The 23984-nt window shown below is 37.7% G+C and overlaps 2 protein-coding genes across 6 annotated transcripts in view; both read left to right on the top strand.

Annotated features, from left to right (window-relative positions):
- SLC17A2 (solute carrier family 17 member 2) overlaps window positions 1-1145 on the top strand; it is an 87251-nt gene extending 86106 nt beyond the window's left edge. For 4 of the 5 annotated variants that reach the window (XM_082413033.1, XM_082413036.1, XM_082413034.1 and 1 more), the window contains one exon: window positions 454-715. In XM_082413033.1, the coding sequence (XP_082269159.1) occupies window positions 454-588 (135 nt within the window). In that variant the 3' untranslated portion in view covers window positions 589-715. Of the gene's footprint in view, window positions 1-453 lie in introns of all 5 variants that reach the window. The other variant, XM_082413037.1, reaches the window with a different exon arrangement.
- Window positions 1146-1230: 85 nt separating this feature from the next.
- LOC309638157 (sodium-dependent phosphate transport protein 4-like) overlaps window positions 1231-23984 on the top strand; it is a 44291-nt gene continuing 21537 nt past the window's right edge. Inside the window, 1 exon segment of the mRNA XM_082413766.1 lies at window positions 1231-23194. Within this exon segment, the coding sequence (XP_082269892.1) occupies window positions 22975-23194 (220 nt within the window). The 5' untranslated portion in view covers window positions 1231-22974.

The raw sequence follows: 23984 nt of genomic DNA, 5'->3' as shown, positions 1-23984 counted from the left end.
GTCAGACCAAGTGTAACTCACATCATATTGAGATGTCCATCCAGAGGGTTGTTGTGACTGATGTCGACAGTCAAAAACAAAACAAATCAGAGAGAGCACAAGAGTGAAAATCTTAAAGCTGTTGTTTTAGGCATAATTTTAAATGAGTAATATGATATTTTCAAGAATGTTGAGATCCAAATTTCTAGAAAAACATTAGTGTAGGTTAATTTGTTTGGGTTTAAAGAAAAGTTCATCCCAAGCCAGAACCCAGTGTTCATTTTAGCATCCTCTTGTTTTCATCAGTTTCATTAAACCTTCTTTGAGAATTCAAGGTGCTCAGTGGTTATTGCATATTGTTCCCTAGATTCTTTGTGATCAGTGTTGCAATATACAAAATGGAGGATTTCTAGAACTAGTGGAGAAGGAAATGTGAGGCTGATAATTCTGTGTATTTTTTTTTTTTTTCTCCAGGATTCTGTGTCTGGATGGAGGAATGTCTTTTTCCTTGCTGCTGCTGTCAACATGTTTGGCCTGGTTTTTTACCTCACATTTGGACAAGCAGAAATCCAGCACTGGGCCAAAGAGAGGACTCTTACCCGTCTCTGAGGATATAGTTGAAGACTTAAATGTAGTACTGACCATTAACTTTCTCAACATTTTTTACTTATCATCATTCTTTTTTCATATTCTTGGCCATAGGCTCAGCAGTTCTCAATTTCGGTTACATGTTAGATTTCCCCGGGGAGTTTCTAAAATATACAGATGAATGGGCTCTACTCAGGAGATTCTGAATGAATTGGTCTGGGATAGAGCCCAGATATCACTAATTTTTAGACACTCCCCAGGATTTCTAACATGCAGCCAGGGTTGACAAACTGCTAGACAAACTTGAAACATCAATTCCTGTTGCCTTTGAATTTTCCTTTTTGTAAGAAACTAGATAAAAAGCTGTGTGAAAATAATCACTGATAAGTACCTTCATGAGGGCGATTATAGACACAGAGAAGATCTACCAGAACCAGAGTTGTATGTTCTAGAGCTCAGCACAGAATTTTAAGGCTGTAATCCACAGCGTTAACATTTTTATTGTTTTTATACATTGAGAAACATGGATGTTTATTTATGTGGTTACATTCTATTAAAATTCACATGCTAAAATTAAATGGGCCATTTAAAAATTATTTACATTAGGATTATTTCCATCAGGCAAAATAGATATTTATTTATCCTAGCTAATTTCCAGGAGATTAACAACCAGGAAATGACAAGGAGAAGATTAAATTAGACTAACTGAAAATCATGGGAGAGAGAAGATAGAATTGGAAAGCTTACAATGTAAAAAGAATGGATGTGAAGGGAAGCAATGTGGGCAGTTCTAGATGAGACATTGAGATAGTTTGGTCCACAGAATGAAAATTAGAGGAAGATGACAGAGGCACTTTCAAATGAAATGAAGACTTAAATGGAGGAGACGAATACTGAAGGTATAACAAGATGGAAGAAATCATGGAACAATATCACACACACCAGAGAAATTCCTCCTTAGGATTGAAAAAGATCATTTGACCTTCTTCAGATTTTCCTTATTTGCCCAAGATTCTCAGATAGTCATCATCAACCCCAACAGGAATTAATTCTGTCTCCTAACCCTTAAAATACATCCTCTAGGCTGTCTCTACACAGAAAGCTGATGTCAGTTTTGCTGTAACTATTCCAGAGGAGAAATTCTTAGCATGTTTAGAAGCCAAGTAGAACCACAGGGACTAAAGCCTTGGGCTAATTTAGCAGATAAAGAGAATCTCCTAATGCAAATCAACAGGTATTTTTGAGCAGGTGCTTTAAAGAAAACAGATTGACAGGCTATGAGGGTGATACTGAGATAAGAACGCTCTGGCTCTGTCTTCTGGGTATTTACAATTTAGAGAGGAAGGAGAGTTTGTAGTAAACAAAATGAAGAAAAAAAGAGAGGAGTAGTAAAATTAATTAAATTAAATATAGGCAAATTAAATACAGGCAAAAAAAAACCAGACAACACAATAGGCAAATATTTTGAACAAAGACTTCATAATAGAGAAATTCTAAGTGGCCTATAAACATATAAATCGGTGCTCAACTTCCTTAGACATTAGATAAATGAACATCAAAACCACAGTGAGATACCAGTACATGCTTAACAGAAAGAACAAAATAGAAGATGGAAAACAGCAAACGTTGGCAAGGTGTGGAGCAACTGGAATTTTCACACGCTATGACTGTAAGTACAAATCAGAACTCGGGGAAAGCTTCTTAGCAATATCTCCTAAAGCTAAATTTAGACATTCCGATGACTTAGACATTTCACTTGGAAATGTACATAGACATTTGGAAAAAGATGTACAACAATGTTCATAGGAGCACTACTTATAGTAGCCCAACAGCAAACAAATTGTCAAGAGAAGAAAGAGTAAAAAAAATGGTGGTATATTCATACAGCAATGAGAATAAATAGACCACAATACACAACACCATGGATGGATCTCATAAACACAATTTTAAATGAAAGAAGACAAAAAAAAACTTCTTTAAGAAGTTTAAATAGTTTAAAAAAAAAACAGACAAAACTAATCTATCCAATTAAAAATCAAGTTAGGAATTCCCCTTGAGTAGGAGTGGAAGGGGGCACTTCAAGGAGGCTCCTGAGGTGCTGGTAATGACCTATTACTCGGGTGCTAGTCACATGGGTGTTTTTACTTTGTGAAAAGTGTATATTTATGATTCGTACGTTTTTGTGTATATAAAAAGTAAAACATTTACTTAAATTCAGTGTTTCATCCACTTCAAAGTTTCTCCTCTCTCTTTAGCTTAGGTCTGACAAATGGAGCAGTTGGGAAGGAGGCGTGGTCTCTACTTTCACGTGCTCCCTGATTCTCTGTCTCCTCCTCCTTTGCCCGACCCTCCAGCATCAGAGCAGGGAGGAAGGCAGCAGGACAGTCTGTGTTGTCAGCTTTTGGATTAAAGTCTAAGTTCCCAAACAGCAAAATGAATGAGCTTGGGCTTCCTAAGAAACCCAGTCCCTGGAAGCATTGGTTGTCATCGGTGGGAAAGGTAAGAATAATGGCTCAGCACTTCTAGGCTTTCTGAGCACCTGCTATGATCGATTCCTGACAAATAACATCTGTGTGTCAGAGACGCTTCAGTTATCTTTCTCCATTTGATGGTTTGAAAAAGTTACCATTCACATTTCCTAATGGCTTCAGAATAGATGCATTCTGAGTTGATAGGAAGCATCTCTAACCCATCTCCCCCATCCTAAAGAGTTGTTTCTGATTTAACAATTCTTTTCTAACATTCATTTCTAACATTAATGTGAGTTAATTCGCTTTTCTCGAATAGCTTACTGACATCTATTGAACAATGAGATGATCTGATTTTTCTCTTTTGACTGTTAAATATTGAGTTATATAACATAGTTCTTAATGTTGAGCAAACTGTTCCTTGAGTATCCTTTCGATAAGCCAGAGGATTTGATTCACTGATAGTTTATTTAGGACTTTGGCTGCTGTATTGGTATATGACACTGGCTCTGTATGTGTGCGTGTCATATCTAGATATGGGGCTTATGCTGATTTCAAAAAAAAGAAAGGGAAACTTTCCTTATTCCCAAGTACTCTGAAAAAATTAACTAAAACAGAAATTGTATCATTGTTATTATTATCTGAAGGATTGAAAACATTGGTTTGTAAAATTATGGAGGCTTAAATCTACTTTGAGGAAAGTTCTTTGATAAAGTTCTTAATTTACTTCATGGTATGGGCCTGTTAAGGGGTTCTATATTTTCTTCCATCAGTTTTGACAACTTAAGATATCTTGGAAGATCATCCATTTTATACACAATTTAAACTATATTTGCAAAATATAATTATTATGTTTTATCAAGTATCTTTTTACAATATATTCATTTTTTCTGTAGCTGAGGTTTGAGCTTCTTTTGTACCTCTGACATGATTCATGTGTGCTTTCTTTCTGCTTCTTCATTAGACCACTTATGATTTATTTATTTCTAAGAGATCTTGTCTTTTATTTTTTAATATATTAGCTTTATCTTTTGTCATTCTTACTTCCTATTTCCCTTTGTTTTACTTCCTGTAAATTTTGTTTTGAATATTGAGTTCATTTATTTTTATTTAATTATGAAAGAATTTAAAACGTAGAGGAAGACTTCTACTCTAAGTCCTCTTGTGTGGGAAGATTACATTTTACTGTGTTGTGACCCCAAATTTATTGTTTTCTAAATGCATTATTCCTTAAGTTAATAACCTGTGGAGTAAAAGAGCAATTGTTGACTCCTACCTTACATACAATGAGGAAACTGGTTCAATGAGACATCTGAATATCTCACCTAAGTACAGTTCCTTGTTTTCATTGCTGTTCTCTGAAATTTTGCTCTAACTTGTTGCAGTTAATGTATTAGTGTTGCATTAAGTACTTTGCATACAAGAACTGCATTCTATCGAGCATCATAATTGTCACTGTTACTTGGATATAATTCAAGGGTCAGTAGGGTGAGGCAAACCAGGTGCCCAGGGAGGCACTCTTCCTCAGGCTCATTTCGTGCAAGCACGAGATTGGCACGTGAGAGTGAGTAGCTCCTTAATTTTGCACCATGGACACCTCTCGCTTACCTTAGCCTAGCCCTAGCCACTGACATTTCTTTTCATGAAACGCCCCTCCCACTTCTCAAAATATTTCAGTGGAGATTATTTTGGAACAGTACTTGGATAATCCTCTGAATCCCATAATAGTAGAGAATTTCTTTTTTCATATGCCATACTATCATTATGGAGCATTAATACATTAAAATATTAACTTAGCCAGTATTGACTTCCTGCAAGTCTTTTCTGGTGTCTAATATAATAAGGAAGTCTGGTTAGCCAGCTAACTTTTGTAGGAGAGATATATTTAGGCTCAGTGGTGCAGGATTCTTTCTTTAACCTGGAATTCCATACTTTCTCCAAAATGTTATAAAGTGTAAATTACTTTCAACCAATGTTGCCTTGAACATTATGAATAATTTGCTTTTCAGCTAGTGGTCTTAAGAGTTTCTTTCCTTGTATCTTTTTTTTCTTTTCTTTTACTTTGCTTTCTTCATGGACTTCTCAGTGCTGAAAGCACATGAATACATTTCCCAAGGTCTTCCCCGACTTCCATAAGTTCCAACTTATTTCCTAAAATTGCCTGAAAATATGCCTATGTTCACGCTATCCCTCTTTCCATTAAAAAAGAAAAAAGGCATCCACACTTTATTGTGGAACAATACCTAGAATGTAAACAAATCGTTTCCAAATATTGCTTTGGGGATTACCTATTAATGATTAATATTCATCTGGCTTTTGGTTTTCCGGCCTTTCCTTGTCTGCTGTGTGTGCTCTTAGTAGAGATTGGCCAGAGTTGGAATGTTCTGAGTTCAGAACAACTGAAGCAAGGCAGGTTAGGGAACTGGTTCTTTCAAATGAAGTTGGAATCTTTTCCTAAAGTACAAAGTTTCAAGATATATTCAATAAAATCTTCAGACAAAAATGTTATGTGATTTCTTCTAGATTTGCTATAAATTATACAATAAGATGGTTAAAATTTTTTATTAAAATCAAATCATGTCATGAAATATTTATTCTAACTGAAGTCATTCCTCGTTTTATGTTTCATATTTTCTTTTATTTACAAACCAAGTCATTTCTATTTTTGATGAAAAGTTTTAGATGTCAAGTTAAAAATATTCAAGAGAGTACCTGAAGTTTTCAAAATTCTTTTATGTGGTACACAATCAAAAGAGTTTGAAAACCACTTCTCTATACAAATTGTCTATTTTTAAGCAGTAACCATTCTGATATTTACTATTTCCGGTTTGCTTTAAAAATTTGCCATAACATTATTTGTTAATTAAAATCTTTCTTTAATACTATCAGTCTCTTTTTCCTCTCAGTGAGTGTCATATTTTAATTTTTATAACTTGCCTCAGAGAGTACATATTTGTTCTGAGTTCTTTAAAGAAGTTTTAGGAACTTACTCTTACTTCCTTGAGAATGTTTTAGGAATTTACTCTTACTTCCTTGAGAAAATCTCAAGAAAAATGTGCCCATCATCTATACCCCATGATGTTGATTTCCTATTTTTCATATTGAGAATTTTTTTTAAATGTTTTCATCAATGAGGCTGGATTGTTTAAGCCACAGTGGATTTATTCAAAGAAATTGAAGGAGGGGCTGCTGCAAGAAACCTGAAGCGAAACCTGAAGAAGCGGGCAGCCTCAAAAGGTCTGAGCTACAGCAGCTCGCTCCATTGCTAAAATATATGGTTTACCCTATGTTCTCCATTCTCCTGTCCCTCTCCTCAATAGTTAAGGTCTCAGGAGAGAATTTAATTGGTGGAATTTAGGTAAAGTGCTCACTCCTTGGCTTTAACAGAGCCTGGAAAGCTGATGAGCAGAGTCTCAACTGACCCTTTCAGCTTCCAGAAGGAGATCAGAGCACCATGATTCACTATCACGATATGGTTACACACAACGGGCAAGAGATAGTTCCCCCAAATAAAGTTGTGATGCAAGTAAGAAGGAGTAAGAAATATTGGAAATAGATTTATATAAAATCTAATTTTTTTCCTTTTTATTATTGTGGAATAGAACTAGTTCTACCCAAGCCAGCTGTTTGCCCAACTAAAGCGGGGATGGTTTCTCCTCGGGAACCCCCCTTGCTGCTCCGACTGCCACTACGATTCTTAGGACCTGAGCTCTTTGCCAAGTGATATCAGTTTATATGATGACTAATTCATTTAAATGACTCAGTTGTGCCAAGGGAGCAGAGGCATGGACATCCCCAGCAGGTGAATGTAACGGCTTCCCTCAGTTTGTGTTGAGACCACTTTCAGAGTGATCATGTCCTGTTGTTTTTCTGAAACCAGGGGAGTGCCCACTCCCTGTTTATATGTGATTCTTTGGTTCCAGAAAGCACTCCCTAGTTTTAAGGGTGAATTATCCCCAATGGTCCAGCCGTACGGACCCATCTCCACCTCTAACCCTGGCCCCTAGGGAACCAGAAGAGAAATTGGGTACCCTAGACATAGTCTCAGTAAAGCAGAGAGGCTGAACATCACTGAGATTAGTGGACAGTAGCCATACTTACAACTCTGTTATCACCCAGGAGCTAGAGAATTCCAGCCAGTTTAGCAACTGAAGCTATAAATTTTGTTGAGGCTCTTGGAACCAATCCTGAGAATGAGCTGTTTAGCCATTTCAGGGTATGGTGTATGTTGATGCTGCCATCCAGAAGTTGTATGTAAAGGGGTCTTTGACCTCACATACAGATATAGGGAAGAAGCAAAATGTGTCAAACAGGTTCAGATTGGTGGCCTAGAATATTATTTACATGTGAGGTACAATGAAATTGAGGAACTCTTTCTTTTCATGCAGGTATCGTCATTATTCATATATTTCTTCAAAGTCAATTTTTATCAGTCTTTATGAGTTCTTTTACTCTTTCAGTAATTCAATAGTTTCTTCTCAAGATTAGTCTTTAGTCTTAAGGTTGAACCTCTCCATGTTATTTTGTAAAATGATTGGTTGCTTATGATGTATCCTGGCCTCCAGATGGGATTCTCCTGTTTTGTTGTTCATTTATCTATGCTTGAGCCACTTCTGGGTGACTGGAGGTGAGGTGCTGGAGGTACAGTGATAAATGATACCATTGTTGTTCTCACCACAGAAGTTAACATCCTAAATGGGGGCTTATACCCCTGTTCCAAAAATACACGTCACATGCCTGCCATGTAACCTACCTGGGCGAAAGTAGTGACAGGGACAGACACACAGTCCCATGTGAAATGGAGGAAGACATTAAATAAACTGCATATTGTATACAAGTGATAAACGGTAAGGAGAAAAACTTAAACAGGGAAGCAGGACTCATTGAAAAGGTGACATTTGGGTAAAGTCCTAAAGAGGGGAAGGGAAAGAGGGGAATTGGCTTTGGGGGAAGAGCACTCCAGGTAGAAGGTTAAACAGTGGATTCTAAATCAATCACATATTACAATTAGGGTGAGAACTAAGGGAATGTAATGAAGAAGAATTAAAAAGATTGGAAGGAGAAGAGGGTGGCCAAGGAAGACCTCACTGAGAAAGTGATCGTTGAGTTGAGCTGAGCTCTGAAAGTTAGTGAGAATTACTAGATAAAGGAAAATGGTAAGTATGTTCCAGGTAAAAGAACCAGCATGAATAAGAAGAAAAATGATAAAAATAATAGTATAATAGCCAGCATTTTTGGAGTGCTTATTATGTGCCAGTTAATTCTTATAACAATCCAAGAGGTAGGTAGGATTTTTACCCTCATTTTATAATGAGGCAACAGAGGCAAATAAGATATTACATAATGGGATTTAGAATCCTGGCAGTCTGGTTGGATCTTAATGATCAAGAAAATTTGAAAGATATGAAATGGTTCTTTTCAGAAACTGAGGATAGCAGTGATTTTGAATAAGTTGACACCCTTCTGGAGGTTACTGGGTTATGATACTATGCAGGGTGCTGAGAGCCTTCTTAGTGTGTAACCAGTGTTTTAAGAGAACTTGTAGAGAAGTAGCAAACAGTTGGGAGAAAATTTAATCCAACTTTAAGCCTTGCTTTAGTTAAAGTGGCTCCACTTACAAGACAGAAGGTTATTATCTGGCATTTGACTTCCAGTGAAGGCTAATAAGACTAATTAACGAAAAGCTTTCACAACACAACAGAGCACAAAGAAACCAGAACTTTTATGGTGTGCGTAATAGTTCTGCACCCCACAGTGTGCAGAACTCCAAGTGTGCATGAGTGGTATGCACAGAGGCAGCCTGAGGTTAACACCTGCTTATCTTGTAGGTTGCCCATTTCTCTCCTAAAATCAATGTTCCCAGCTGATCAGCTGATCAAGAGCCCTAACTAAACACAGCAGCAACAGTGGGAAGGGGTTGCTTTTGGTAGGCAGTTGCCTGACTATGCTGTGTGGTGAACATGCTCTACCAGGATCCAACCATGTCTCCTGGTTCCCCAGTGTTCCTGGTGCCTGGAAGGGACCCCGGTACCCTCATAAGCTGAATGGGTTCTCCTGTCTGCTTTACTACTGATAACTCTTCTCTAGGTCTGGGCTTTTGTCCGCTTCTGTTTGATTTGTTTTCCAGCACATGATTTGGCACCGGATATGTCACTGCTGCTAGCTCAGCAATTCCAGGGTCATTGCCCCATTGCCCCATAAAAGGATTTCATAGCATCTGCCAGCCTCCTCCTTCTTCATACTTAGATTTCAGCATTGCCATTTCTCCCCTCAGGTGTTACAGTTCTCTTTTCCTCTTCCCCATGTGTTATTGGCTTTCCACTAACTCCTCCTTTCCCTAGATTTGTGTTTTCCTTGCTCGTAATCATCCCACCTATCCAGAAGCACCTGCAAACCTTAATTCTTTGGAGGCATCAAACCCTAAGACTCTCCACTAGTCATAATATAGACTCCCCAATTCCCAAGCCAGCACAGTCTTTTATATATATTCTCCATTGCACACGCTTTCCCACCTGGAAAACTCTTATGCCAACACTCCTTCCCCTAGGAAGCCTTTTAAAATATTCCCAGGCAGTCAGTCACCCTATTTGGTCCTTTTCATGTCTCATTTTAAAGTTCTGCACTTTTATTTGTTCTATTTGAATGAAATCTCCTGGAGGGTGGTAATCATCTTTTCCTTTTCAGCTTTTAACAAATAGCTTGATACAAAATGGATGTGTGATAATAACATTTTGAATGGTACATAACTGAATGAATATTTCAAGATTCCCTGGTGCTCTCAATGTTTTGTAATATAAGAGAAAAAGAAACATCTTGAAGTACTTGCCTTAAATTTTATCTACACTGTGATTTCCAACCAAATGAAAAAATAAATAGGGGTAAAAAACAAACAAGGAAAATACATATAACTGAAATTTGGGGGCGGGGGTGAGGATGATGAATCTTGGGCAATTTTCCTGTTTCCCAAGTTTATTTGAAATAGTATTAAAGTTTTTTTTAATGTATACTAATTTATTTAAAAAGAGGTAGCCTGTCATCCTTTCTGTTAAGAAAAAAATATGTTAAAAAATTGTCTCTGGCAGGATACAAGGAAACATTACTCTGGTTTTTTTCAAGAGGGAAATGAAGGATTGGAAAACATCGCTAAGCAGAGTTTTTTAACTTGTTTTTATTTTGTTTGCTTACTTTTTACTATCTTCTTTTATAGATTTGAATTTCAAACCACATGAATGTGTTACATGTTCAAAATAATGTTATGTTTCAGATAGAACTTTTGAGAGTTCCCTGGTGGCCTAGTGGTTAGGATTCAAAGCTTTCACTACCGAGGCCCGGGTTCCATCCCTGGGTGGGGAACTAAGATCCTGCAAGGTACGTGGCACGGCCAAAAAATAAAAACCTTTTGTTGCAAAATATGCAATATTTAGTACTAAATAATTCTGAATTTTAGAGTTAAAAGTACTTAAGGGACAGTTAATAACAATGATCTCATTTTAAATGATTTTTATTGAAGGATCATTTATAACAGGAAAGTTACACATATCAACAAGCTAAATTTTCACAAAGGATAGGCCCATATAATTCGTTCCCAGATTAAGAAGAGAACCATTACTACCATCTAATAAGACCCTTCAGGCTCCATTCCAGTCCCTTGGCCTCTCAAGGTGACCCTTATCCTGACTTAAATTAGCATACAATATTTTATTTTGGAGTAATTTTAATTTTCAGAAAAGTCGCAAAGATAGTATAGAGAGTTCCCATATACTTCTCACCCAGTTTCCCCCCTTGTTAGCATTTTACACTATTGTGGTACATTTGTCAAAAATAAGAAACTAACACTAATACATTAGTATTAACTAAATTCCAGAGTTTATTTAGATTTTACCACTTTTTCATCAATAGTTTCTTTCTGTCCCAGGGTCCAATCCAGAGTACCATATTGCATTTAGTTGTCATATTTCTTTAGTTTTTCTTGTTTTTCAGAACCTTAGCAGTACTGAAGAGTCCTAGCTAGGTACCTTGTAGAATGTTCCCCAATCTGGGTTTGTTTGTTTTTCTTATGATTGGAAACAAGTTATGGATTTTTTGAAATAATACCAGGGAAGTGAAGTGCCCTTCTTGTTTCATGATATCAGAGAGTACATAATATTCACATGACATCATTGTGATGTCAACCTTCATCATCTGGTTGAGGTGATATTTGCCAGGTTTCTCCCCTGTAAAGTTATTATCTTCCTTTTCCTCACTCTATTCTTTGAAAATGAGTCACTAAATCTAGCCCAGCCTCAGCTTATCAGTTTTTTTCCCCATGGATCATGCTTTTGGTATTATAGCTAAAACTGTATGACAAATCTCAAACTATAGCTAAAACTGTATGCCAAATCTCAAACCATACGTATTTTCTCCTATATTTTACTTTAAAAGTGTGAGAATGTTATGTATTACATTTAGGTCTATGATCTATTTTTAGTTAGTTTTTGTGTAAAGTGTGAGGAATGTCTCTAGGTTCTTTAATTGGCATATGCACATCCAACTGTTCCAACACCATTTGTTGGAAAGATTATCCTCTCTCCATGGCATTCCCTATGCTCCTTTGTCAAAAATCAGTTGATAATATTTGTGGGGGATTATTGACTCCAAATTGCCAAAGCAGTCTTGATTTAAAAAAACAAAACTGGAGGTATCATGCTCCCTGACTTCAGACTATACTACAAAACTGTAGTAATCAAAACAGCATGGTACTGGCACAAAAACAGACACATAGATCAATGGAACAGAATAGAGAGCCCAGAAATAAAGCCACACACCTACGGTCAATTAATTTATGACAAAAGAGGCAAGAATATACAATGGGGAAAAGACAGTCTCTTCAACAAGTGGTGCTGGGAAAACTGGACAGCTACATATAAAACAATGAGATTAGAACATTTCCTCCCACCATATACAAAAATAAACTCAAAATGAATTAAAGACCTAAATGTAAGACCTAAAACCATAAAACTCCTACAAGAGAACATAGGCAGAATGCTCTTTGACATAAATCATAGCAATATTTTTTTGGATCTGTATCCTAAGGCAAAAGAGGTAAAAGCAAAATAAACAAATGGGGCCTAATTAAACTTAAAAGCTTGTGAACAGCGAAGGAAACCATGGACAAAATGAAAAGACAACCTAAGGAATAGGAGAAAATACTTGCACATGATAAGACTGAAAAAGAGTTAATTTTCAAAGTATATTTACAGCTTATACAACTCAATATTAAAAAATATATATATCAGAAAATAGGCAGAAGACCTGAACAGACATTTTTCCAAGGAAGATATACAGATGGCCAACAGGCACATGAAATAATGCTCAACATTGCTAATCATCAAAGCAATGCAAATCAAAACCAAAATGAGATATCACCTCACACCTGTCAGAATGGCTATCATCAAAAAATCTACAAATAACAAATGCAGGCAAAGATGTGGAGAAAAGGGAAACCTATTACACTGGTGGTGGGAATATAAATTGGTGCAGCCACTATGGACAATTGTATGGCAGTTCCTCAAAAAACTAAAGATAGAACTACCATGATAGAATTCAGCAAGGTGGCCAAATACAATATTACAGCACAAATTATCAGTAACATTCCAACATAGAAAAGCAATAAAAAATATAATGGAAAAATTCCTTATTATATTTCCACCCAGATAAATTAATTTTTATCAGATAAGGTAATAGACATTTTAAATAGAAAGGATAAGAGTTTACAAAGAATGTCAACTTTACAGAACCCTGGACAATTCACAAAGAGGTAACACAGATATTTATATTAGAAATATAAATTCATTATAACTATTAAATGAAAATGTTGATGGCTCTGAAAAGAGCTTTTGTCTTATGCTGTTTAAATCCTCCTAACAGCAGCTCATTTGGGTAGAACTGGTGTACTTGATGATGGCCTTGATATCATCAGATACAACATGCTTAGTCAATTCCCTGGGCAGGAGCAGGCTCACAGACAATCGGATCTCCCTGGATGGTCCAGAACCTGTAACAAGGAGCCAGGTAGGAAGCATCTCCTACTAAGTGCTTGAAGGTATCTTTGGCAAAATACTTCTCAATACACTTGGATGAAGTGCCCATGTTGGGGTATACCTGTTTCAAAAGGTTAATAAGGTAGATGGACATCTACTTGTCTCTAAGCCATCTCTCCTGCAAATCTGAGTTTGGTAAAATTTTCTTAGAGTCGTTTTTAGAGACAGCAAACAATTTTTCTTAGAATCATCTATGGAGATAGCAAAATCCTTAAGGGAAGACCCAGGTATAATATATGCAGCCTTCCACTACTTCGAGGTAAAGAAAATGGCAGTTAGGACAAAGTGGAACCTATTTACAATTGCTGCAGTCAAATGAGGTGTTGGGGCAACCCAATCTTTGATTGGATGAAAAGTAGAAAAAAGAATACATGTAAATGAGCTGCTTGAAGTTCACCCTGATTGGATAGTATTAATACTTGGCATCAACCACTCAGGAAGCAAAAGTCAACCAGACAGCCTAATAGCTGACTGTGGCTTCTACCAAGAGCACTTTGAAATGATTCTCTCTACAGCACCTACATTTTGTAGATTTCAGTTTCAACCACTTGAGAGAGACTGACCCCCTTAATCTAAATCCATGAGGAATAATGTTGGCCTACTTTGGGTCATATATCCACCCACCCACAATCAACTGTTGTTAGACTGGACCACCCCTAGATTGAGCAAGAACTATTTGACCTGGGGGAGGAGAATGATCTTGGAAAACATGGCACCTGGGCTGAGGCCCCAGTGTCTCCAGGACTGATTGAAAACCTCAGTAAGTTGGAAAAATACTACACAATTTATAGAGAAGGAATTGGACTAGCATATTAGGTAACATTAAATCAAGGCACCATCAAAGATTGAGAACATTATGAAGATGTTATTTAAACACTGAAGAAAAGCTTTAAACATGGCATGAAATGACATTTAAAGCCTCTAATCAAAAAGTAAAGGATAGAGGTTATCATTTCATAACTGGTACATCAGTGCACATGCACACAGTACTATACAACCTTGGAAACAAAAAACTGCAAAAGACCTATTTTATTCATAAGGAAAGGTGTCAATGCCGAGAGAAAAATTAAACTGCCTTTTTTCCCTGCCGTGTTAACTTACTAGTTGACTGGGTGATTCACAACCAATGAATTATTAGCAAAAACACATGCTAACTAGAACTTTAATGTTAAACACTAAGATGGCTCTTAACAATGTCTTTGGTTTATGATATTCAAGTCTGGTTAAAAACAACTCGCAGCTGGTGTAGTTGTTGATGGCTTTGGCACCCTCAGACACAGTGTGCTTGGCCACTTCTCCAGGCAGTAGGATTCATAAATGTCTGCACATGTGGTAGAAGTTAGTCTAAAAATTGCTTTTATTAAACCTAACGCTAGACTACCTTAAGCTTCTTTAACAACTGCCATTGTCTAACAACCAGAACGTAAGGTCAGTTCCCAGACTGGACTGTGGAATAGAGTCTGATCTGGAGTGAAGAATGAGGCACACCTGCAAACCTTTGACCTTGGAGTTCGGAGGAGAAATGGGTGTATATTGCTATTCATCTCTGTAGAGTAATGAAAAGTGATTATGTGATTAAGCAATCATTTTCTTTTCTTTTTTTTGGAACATCAAAAGCACAAATTTTAATTTATTATCCGAATTGTAATAGAATTTCCTGTGTTTTGGTCTTTTCTTTCCTATGACTGCTATCTTCAATAGCATAAGATTTTGCAGTTTGAATTAGGCATTCCTGTTACTGTGGTTGCAGAAGTAAGGGGCATTGAAACTAGAAAGTAGAGTAAAAGAAAGCCATATCTAAGGACAAAAGCAAGGAGTATTTGCAGTATGGCAATCTAGCACATACTTGAATGTGTTGTGTAGATAACAAAAGACATACCATTCTGCTCAGGTGATAAAAGTCACAATAATAGAGATGGTCTTCCAATATGAGCTTGATGACCGGATTGACCACATTTGTTTATAGCGATGGTGAGGCAAACAGGAGTTTGACTTGAACTTGGAGAAGAAAGTATTTGCCAGTACCATGATGTGGACTTAAGATTCTGAGCAGACATAACACATCATTTGGGTTCATGGTTTCCAACCTTTCGAGTGTGTGTGAAAAAGCAGCCAAGCTCCAGAGAGTGACCATTATCATTTAGTCAAGTCTTTCATTTCAGGATTCAGATTCATCCGATGTGATTTCTCGACAGCTGTCCCTGAATCACCGCTAGACATTATGAGGATTGGGGCAGAGTGTGCACATGAGAGGTGCTTCCTCTGCCGGAGCCTCCTAGACTAGAAACAGCAGGCTTTCTGTGATTACAATGGGACTATACACTGGTGCCCTCTGAAACATCAGCCAGAATCAGAGCCCACATCTTGCCGAGCTGTCGTGTGTCTAATTATTTTTTTATGCCTTTTTTTAAAAAATAAATTTACTTATTTATTTATTTTTGGCTGTGTTGGGTATTCGTTGCTGCGTGCGGGCTTTCTCTAGTTGCAGTGAGCGGGGGCTACTCTTCGTTGCGGTGCGCTGTCTTCTCATTGCGGTGGCTTCTCTTGTTGCGGAGCACAGGCTCTAGGTGCGCAGGCTTCCATAGTTGTGGCACTCAGGCTCACTAGTTGTGGCTCACGGGCTCTAGAGCACAGGTTCAGTAGTTGTGGTGCATGGGCTTAGTTGCTCTGCAGCATGTGAGATCTTCCTGGACCAGGGCTTGAACCCATGTCCCCTGCATTGGCAGGCACATTCTTAACCACTGTGCCACCAGGGAAGTCCCCATGTGTCTAATTATTAATGACAGTTGTTCACAGTCTTATGAAAACAGCTCTGAGGATAACTTCAACAGTTACCACAGGAGAAATGTGCACCCTATCCTTTCTAATAATTCTAGTTACTAAAAGAAAGCAATTTAAAAACCAACCCTTTTCAAAAGGAAAACAAAATTTTTAAAAGGTAGATATCACAATCTAAGTCAAGATAATATTTCTATCTATATTCAAGTGTTTGAAAATTAATTATAGAAATGAAGCGAAGTTGGATTTTTTCCCACACAGAGACAACTTACGTCTATTTCTACCAAATCAAAACAAGTTGAATACAAGAATGCTCCAAGTTGAGCATTTTAAGATGAAGTTAAAAATTAAATTGCAAAACCAAGTCACATTTTCTGACTTGGATAATAATTCAGGGTTAGATGTATTTGAATTCTAAAGTTGTTGATTATTTATCGCAGGGTACAGAGTCCTTCAGAAAATGACTCAGGGAAAAATCTTTTACACAGGAAGGTGAAATTTTCATCCCTTTCTTCTATATAATGGACTTATATTATCCATGCTTAAATTCCCGAAGTGCAGATGGAACAAATCTGTTTTTCTTTTCTCTTCTTACCTCATAATGAATATAATAAGACTTACCTGAAAGAATTGTGAGGAGGACATATAATAAATGCTTGAAAAATAGTAGCTTGGAGGACTTCCCTGGTGACGCAGTAGTTAAGAACCCGCCTGCCAATGCAGGGGACACGGGCTTGACCCCTGGTCTAAGAAGAACCCACATGCCACGGAGCAACTAAGCCCGTGGGCCACAACTACTGAGCCCGTGTGCCACAACTACTGAAGCCCGTGCGCCTAGAGCCCATGCTCTGCAACAGGAGAAGCCACCACAATGAGAGGCCCAAGCACCACAATAAAGAGTAGCCCCTGCTTGCCACAACTAGAGAAAGCCCACACACAGCAATGAAGACCCAACACAGCTAAAAAAGAAAAGAAAAATAGTAGCTTGGACTCCCCAAGACCCAGGGACTTCCTTCAGAATCCTTGATCTCAGTAATAGACTTTGCCAGGATCCCACTCCTCCACCAGAATTCTGGGAGGTGATTTACTCTCCTATGATATAGTCCAAATAGGTAGAAAGAGTCAAACTCAAAATCAAAAGGAGATCTCCTCAGGGGCCATAAACTAAGAACTAAGAAGGAACTTAAAATCAAAGTGATGAGCCGGAGCTTAAGCCAGGAGAGCTCAAAGGAATGCAGAACCAGGTTTAATTCTCCATGGCTGGAGACTGACTCTCATGCTCACACAGGGAAAGGTGTCTGGGTTGCAAGCACAGAGCATGCAGGGAGCTGGAAATGAACTATCTCCATAAAGCTGGGGATCTGAAGGCATTGCTTCATCTCTGAGACAAAGACAAGCAGAACCATATGTGGATTGGAAAGCAGTGAGGATGTTTTCAGCTGCATAGGCATGTAGTTAAAAAGAAGTCAACGTAAACTGAGAGAGGTTGGCTTCCACTGTGCCCATGTGGGTGTTCCAAGTGCATGTTGCTTATTCTCCAAAGTGAGTTATAGTGTGGCCCATACCGCATGATAGCATGTACACAAATTTAGAAATGATACAAAACATTATTTTATATAGTTTGTGAACATACCTATAGATAGTAAAAACAGAAAAATGTAGAGAAGCCTCACTAAATTTATGTGAGACATATTATTGTTCATGTGTGTGTGTGTGTGTAAAAGAGAAAGGATCAGGGAAAGCAGTAGAGTGAAGTTCAACTTTATCTGTTATAGTTCAGTATTTCAAAGAAAAAATTAAAATTTCAAAGAGAAAAACCCAAAAACAACAAAGAAGGGAAAAAAGTACTAAACTGCATTTAATTATAATATTCTCTTTCTTTTTTTATCCTTTTCAAAAGAGAACTAAAGTCATCGAAGACACAGTAAATCAAAGTAAAAACCACACTCAAATGTCTGAACTAGAGAAGGCATCTGAAGTTTTGAGGAGATACACCTGAGGAGAAAGGTCGAAAATCACACGTTGGCAGAGAAGCAGGCAGAACTGCAGAGGGGGTTCAGATTCCGAGTACTCAAGGCACACTTTTCTGAAAATTTCCCCAAAGGCCACTTGGCAAGAAGCCTTCTCATTCAACTTCTAGTTTGATGAATCTCATTAATGATTACCGAGTCAAGCCCCAGGTGGCCAAGCATCTTCAGCTGCCTGCTGGCTAAGCTGTGGAGGGAGAGAGCGTGAAGGGAGAGCAGGTTCTAAGTCGAAGTCCTTCCTCAGACACCAAGTAAGTCACTTATCTTGGTGTTGCTACGAAAGCTCTCGAAGGGTCCTTTCTGTGTAACAATCGGCAGTTTTTGTATACCCCCCAAGTCGCAGGTTTTCTCATACTGAGTTTTAAAAAAAAGTGAATGAAGATGTAAAAGCCTTATCTCCGTAACAAGGCGGAGAGAAGAGAGGTAGAAGCAGGAAGCTGAAGTTTTGTGCCCGATCAGCCATAAGCTTTGAGAAAATGCCAATTGTGGAAGACATTTCCAAGAAACAGGCGCTCTAGTGAAATATTTAAAGGCTGAGTTTGGGGAGTTTAATTTTGGGGCTTGTGAGCAAACATCAACTCTTTCATTTGCCAACGGGATGATCTGGCTGAAAAGGGTCAGTAATAGCTCCATCTGGGGTTGATGTAAACTGCCTGGGTTAGTAGTTAATTACAGTAGCTATCATAGTTTCTTTCGTAGCAACAGCTGGTGGGAGAAGAGCTGCAGAGTGGTTGTGAAGGAACACTTCAGATAAGAACGCCTTGGCAATCACAGCGCCATCTCTTACGTGAAGATTCATTGCCCCCGCGAAGGTTGTGCAGGGCTTTTCTCCTGGGCACATTCACAGCAGCAACAGGACTATTGCCAGTGTCCTGAGGGACTCCATCCTTTTGTAATCAAGCTCATTGCCTTAGTTTCCCACCCAGATCAATTAGGGTCCAGGGCTTTGACACAAGACAGGGCTGGGGGTGACTCGAGTCTAAGACAGCATCTAGAAGAATGCTGAGTCAGAACCAGTGAGATGGTGTGAAATTTAACCAAACTAAAATGGCTGGGGATAGAAGAAGAAATGTCGAGATGAGGCAATGGAACAGTCACCAGGGCCACCAGAAAATGGTAGGTGGACTGAAGACAGTTGGAAGGAGGTGATCAGGGAGAGTCCTCAAGGCAAAGATGTAGAAGTTACAACTTTTTGATGACACTTGTGCCCTCACAGATGTATAGGGAGGGTACTATTGGTTGCACACCCCCAGCCTTTAAACCCAGTGGTCTCTGCAGGAAGGTGAACCTCAGTATAATTCCTTGTGAACACTGCCTCGAACCAGAAACATCTCAGGATGCCATATACAGTCTCTGACTCAGGCAGCCAGCAGAGTTTTCTGGACCAATAATGGAAAATAAGGTAGCTGTTAAAAAATATGTGTGCGTGTGTGTGTGTGTATACACACACATATACAAAACATATATAATATGTAAATATATATATGTAGTTTCTTTTGTATAGTCCTAAGCCTTGGAGGCTAGTGGGAGTGGAATTGTATTACCCTTGCAACCTCACTGCCGGGACATCCAGCCAGAAAACTTTCTTGAGGTCACCAACAGTCCCTGGAATTCAGATGTTCCCTTGGCAGCCACTTGCTCTCAGAACTTTCCCTTATGTGGATCCCTGTTTGTTGCCTATACTCAACCACCTGTTTAGCTGTGTGAGTGAATGTAAAATCTCCTGGGAGAATGATCTCTGTGTATTGAATATATGGTCACATCTGCTGGGACTGGGCACTCAGGTTTCCGAGACAAGGCATGCCTGGTTGTCTAGAATAGAGATAATAGAAAACTGGAAGTAATCTGACATTCAGAATGTTCCAGTCCAAACAGTCCCACAGCAGGGGGATGGTAAAGTCTCACAGCCACAGAGTTACATTGACTGACATCATAGCAGAACATGGAAGTGAGAATAAATATCACTCATGGGGAAAAGGTGTTAATAAAAACAACATATTCCTGTTCAGCATTGCCAGGTTGTGCAAAACAGTGCAGGTGGCCACATCTTTGTCTTTAGTAAAGTATCTCCCAAACAATCTTTGCAATTAAAATCAGGGCAATTTCCCTAGGTACAAAAGGCCTATTTTTTTCAATTGAAGTATACTTGATTTACAATGTTGTGTTAGTTTCACGTTTAAAAGACCTATTTTTGAAATGTTCTGGCCACACCAGGGAATTAGAATGCCCAGTGCCAAGATTTGAAGAGACACCTCTCCGAAGAAGGTATATTGATAGCAAATAAACACATGGAAAGATGCTCAACCTCATTAGAGAAATGCAAATTAAAACCATGATGAGATATTACTACGCATCCTTTAGAATGTCTAAAACTAAAAAGACTGACCACATCAAATTGTTGAGTATGTAGAGGATCTGGAACTCTCTCATACACTGTTAGTGAGAGTGTAAAATGGTACAACCACTTTGGAAAACAATTCATCATTATCTCAAAAAGTTAAACATATACTTACCATATGGTATTTATCCACTCATAGGTACCACTCGTACGTATTTATCTAAGAGAAATGAAAGCACATGTCTAAACAAAGACCTGTACATGAATGTTCATAGCATCTTTATTTGTAATGGCCATGAACGGCAAGCAATGCAATTTTCATCAAAAGATGAATGGATAAACAAATTGTGGTATAACCGTGCAATGAAATATTACTCAGCAATAAAAAGGAATGAAGTATTAATGTACACAACATAGATGAATTTCAAAATAATTATGCTGAGTGAAATAAGCCAGGAAAAAAGTGAGGACATACTATATGATTCCATTTCTATCAAATTGCTAGAAAATGCAAGCTAATCTATAGCACAGAAAGCAGATCTTTTGTTTCCAGGGGTAGAAGAGCAGGATGAATGGGCAGGAGCTGGGAAATGCTGCGGAGAAGGATTACAAAAGGACAGGATGAAACTTACAGGGGGTAATGTATAAGTTACTATTTTGATTGCATTGATTGTCTCATGGGTATACATCCTTCAAAACTTACAGAATTGTACACTTTAAATAAGCATAGTTCATTGTCAGTTATACCTCAATGAAGCTGTTTAAGAAAAACAATGAATAAAAACAGAGAGGAGACATCCAAAGGCCACACTCTGAACTTGACCTGCACCCAAGTAGGATAATTATAACATGAAAAGAAAATAGAATTACATTGAAATGGAATCGTTTTAAAACCATGATTCCATAATAACTCTCTAAAATGAAGGTATTAATGTAAGAAATGCTCATATAATAGTTATAACACAAAGAAGGATAGCATTATTAGGGATGTTTTAAAAGTAAAATTTCAATATGTAGAGGGGAATAGACAGAAGTGTGCCCCATTTTTTAAAGTACATATGTCTTCTTACAAAGTTCATTTATACAAAGAATGGTTGGATTTGTGTCCTGGAAGTAAGGCAAGCGGTTGAGGGAAAGTGGGATCAGGAACAGGAAAGACCAATCAACCCTGGTAACCCCACACTCTCACAAAGTGAGAAAGAGACGCAACATTGCTGGCCGCGTGCCACCAGAGAGGGTCTAACTTTATATCCTAAGGGGGCAGCCTATGGCACGTGCAGTAATGAAACTTTTACTGCACTAATGAAACTTTTAATTTTTATAAATGCTAAGAAGCCATGCCTTAGTTTGTAACACTGGTTTTAGACCAGGTCTAGTTAAGTGCCAGTATTTAAATGTTTAAGAGGATATTACTTATTGAACCAACAACTTTGATTTATTAGTGGCATAAATAGTTACATGTTTTGAAACTTTTCCTTTAAGAGGTTTAACATTTAATAAATTGAGCACTAAACATAGCACAAATATTGTAATTCTATACACAGTACCATACAAAAATCCCCTTGGGTATTAAAGATCTTAATATTGTATGTAGGAAAGATGTTTTTACTTCTCTTATAAGCAGAAAGGTCAAGATCTCTGTGTTAGTTTTTTCTATAACTCTGTAGACATATCATCAACTTGTGGCCAAAAATGATCAGGATTAGAATTGTATCATCTTGTGGTATATACACAATGGCATATTACTCAGCTATGAGGAGAAAGGACATCCTGCCTTTTGCAACAGCATGGATAGATACTGAGCACATTATGCTGAATCAGATAAGCCAGACAGAGACAGACAAATACAGTATGATATCACTTATATGTGGACTCAAAGTCAAACATGTAAAAAAAACCACAGAGAGTAAAACAGTGGTTACCAGGGGATGGAGGGTAGGGAGTAACATTGATGGTATTTAAGGGTACAAATTTGTACCAAATACTAAAATAACCATAGAGATTTAATGTACAGTTTATTGAACATAGGCAATAATATTGTACTAAGTATATAATGTGATAAATATCATCACAACGGCAACCATTTTACAATATATAAATGTATCAAAGTAAGAAGAGATGTACACCTTAAATTTACACAATATTACATGTCAAATGTATCCAATTAAAAATCGTATCATCTCATTATGCAAATTTGGTCTCCAATTATTGATGACACATGTTAGCGACACTCACAGTGGGTCAAACGGGGAAGCAGTGTGGGAGTCATCAGGGGTACCAGAAGCCAGGTTCTCAGGTGCAGTAGAGGATGCCAGAAGGACACAGCTCCGAGGTGACCCACATCTGTAGTAGCTCCAACAACGATGGCAATAAACCACATAGCAACCACTTGCTGAGCACCAGGCACGTGCAGCCTATTGAATCCTTACAGATCTTTGATGAAGGTGCCGCTGCCGCGCTGTTGTTGTCATTGTTCTTGTTAACAGCAGATGGGAAACTGAAACACACAAATTTGCTCCTGGTAGCACTCAGCACATTAGGTAAATCACAAGCCTGGATTTGAACTTAGAAATGCCTAGCTCCAAATCCAGCGCTCTTAAATTGGCAAACAGTGAGTACTCCAGGTCCTAAATAATAAACAGTTCCACGCCTTAGGCACAGTACACCTGTTGTATTGAGCCAAGAGTAGGTAAGGATCCTCCTTATACCCCATCCAGATGGAATGGCCCAGCTTCTGTTTGCCTGTTGCCCACTTTTTAAATGTTTCAAAGAAGTCTCATTTCTCGTGGCTGACACCTTGGATAACATATCACCCTGTAGGTGAAAAACAGTCATCAGGAGAGAAGAACGCAATGGCCACCATGACAGAATTGAGTCCCACGGCAGGGAAGTACTCCCAAGATGTACAAGGGGATGAGAAGCTCAGTCCTGGGAAAGGTAAACTCAACCTCGACTATGTGGTTTTAGGATTTTATGGTGGATTTTTACAATATCGTAATACAAAGAAATGAATTCATGTCTTTTAAGGTGTTTAATTGTTTTTAAAAATCAAGTACTATTAATGTACATTTCTAAAAAAGTATTTTATTTTTGATGATTACCTCTTAATCTTAGTCCATATGCACTTGCGTTCTTGATAAATGCTACCAAATCATCTACACATAGTATTGTGTATTCTGCTTGTTATTGCATGTAATATTGTAAGCATAATTGTATTGCTTAATTAAGTAAAGTACAAAAAGTTATTTACAGAAACCTCAAAAAAATCAAGATATGAAAAAAGATGTTACTAAGCTTAATGTAACCACTGTAATTTGTTTTTATTGCCTTCCTTTACATGTATATTTTATATAGTTCTGTGCTGTATATATTATGTTGTATGTTTTAGACCACACATAGTTTTCAATTTGCTTTATAATACAATCATTATTCTTAAAGGATACATATTATTATTCCAATATATCCAATAGATAAAGTATTATTTACCTGAAAAATCCCTGTGGTTGGATATTTAAGTTGTGGAGTTTTGGGGGTTTTTGCTTACCTATCATACAGATAGATTAATTGATAGATATAGTTATATAGATATAACATATTGTATATGTTATCTATAATCTATCTATCTATATATATATAGCTCATGATATCCTGTAACATAACACTTGTCTACAGTTCGAATTATTACTTCCTCAGGGCTTTTTCCTAAGAAAAATAAAAATGTTAAGCA

This window comes from Balaenoptera physalus, assembly GCF_965194825.1.
Source record: "Balaenoptera physalus genome assembly, chromosome: 11".
Taxonomy (NCBI): Eukaryota; Metazoa; Chordata; class Mammalia; order Artiodactyla; family Balaenopteridae; genus Balaenoptera; species Balaenoptera physalus.
This window is presented reverse-complemented; position numbering and strand designations above follow the sequence as displayed.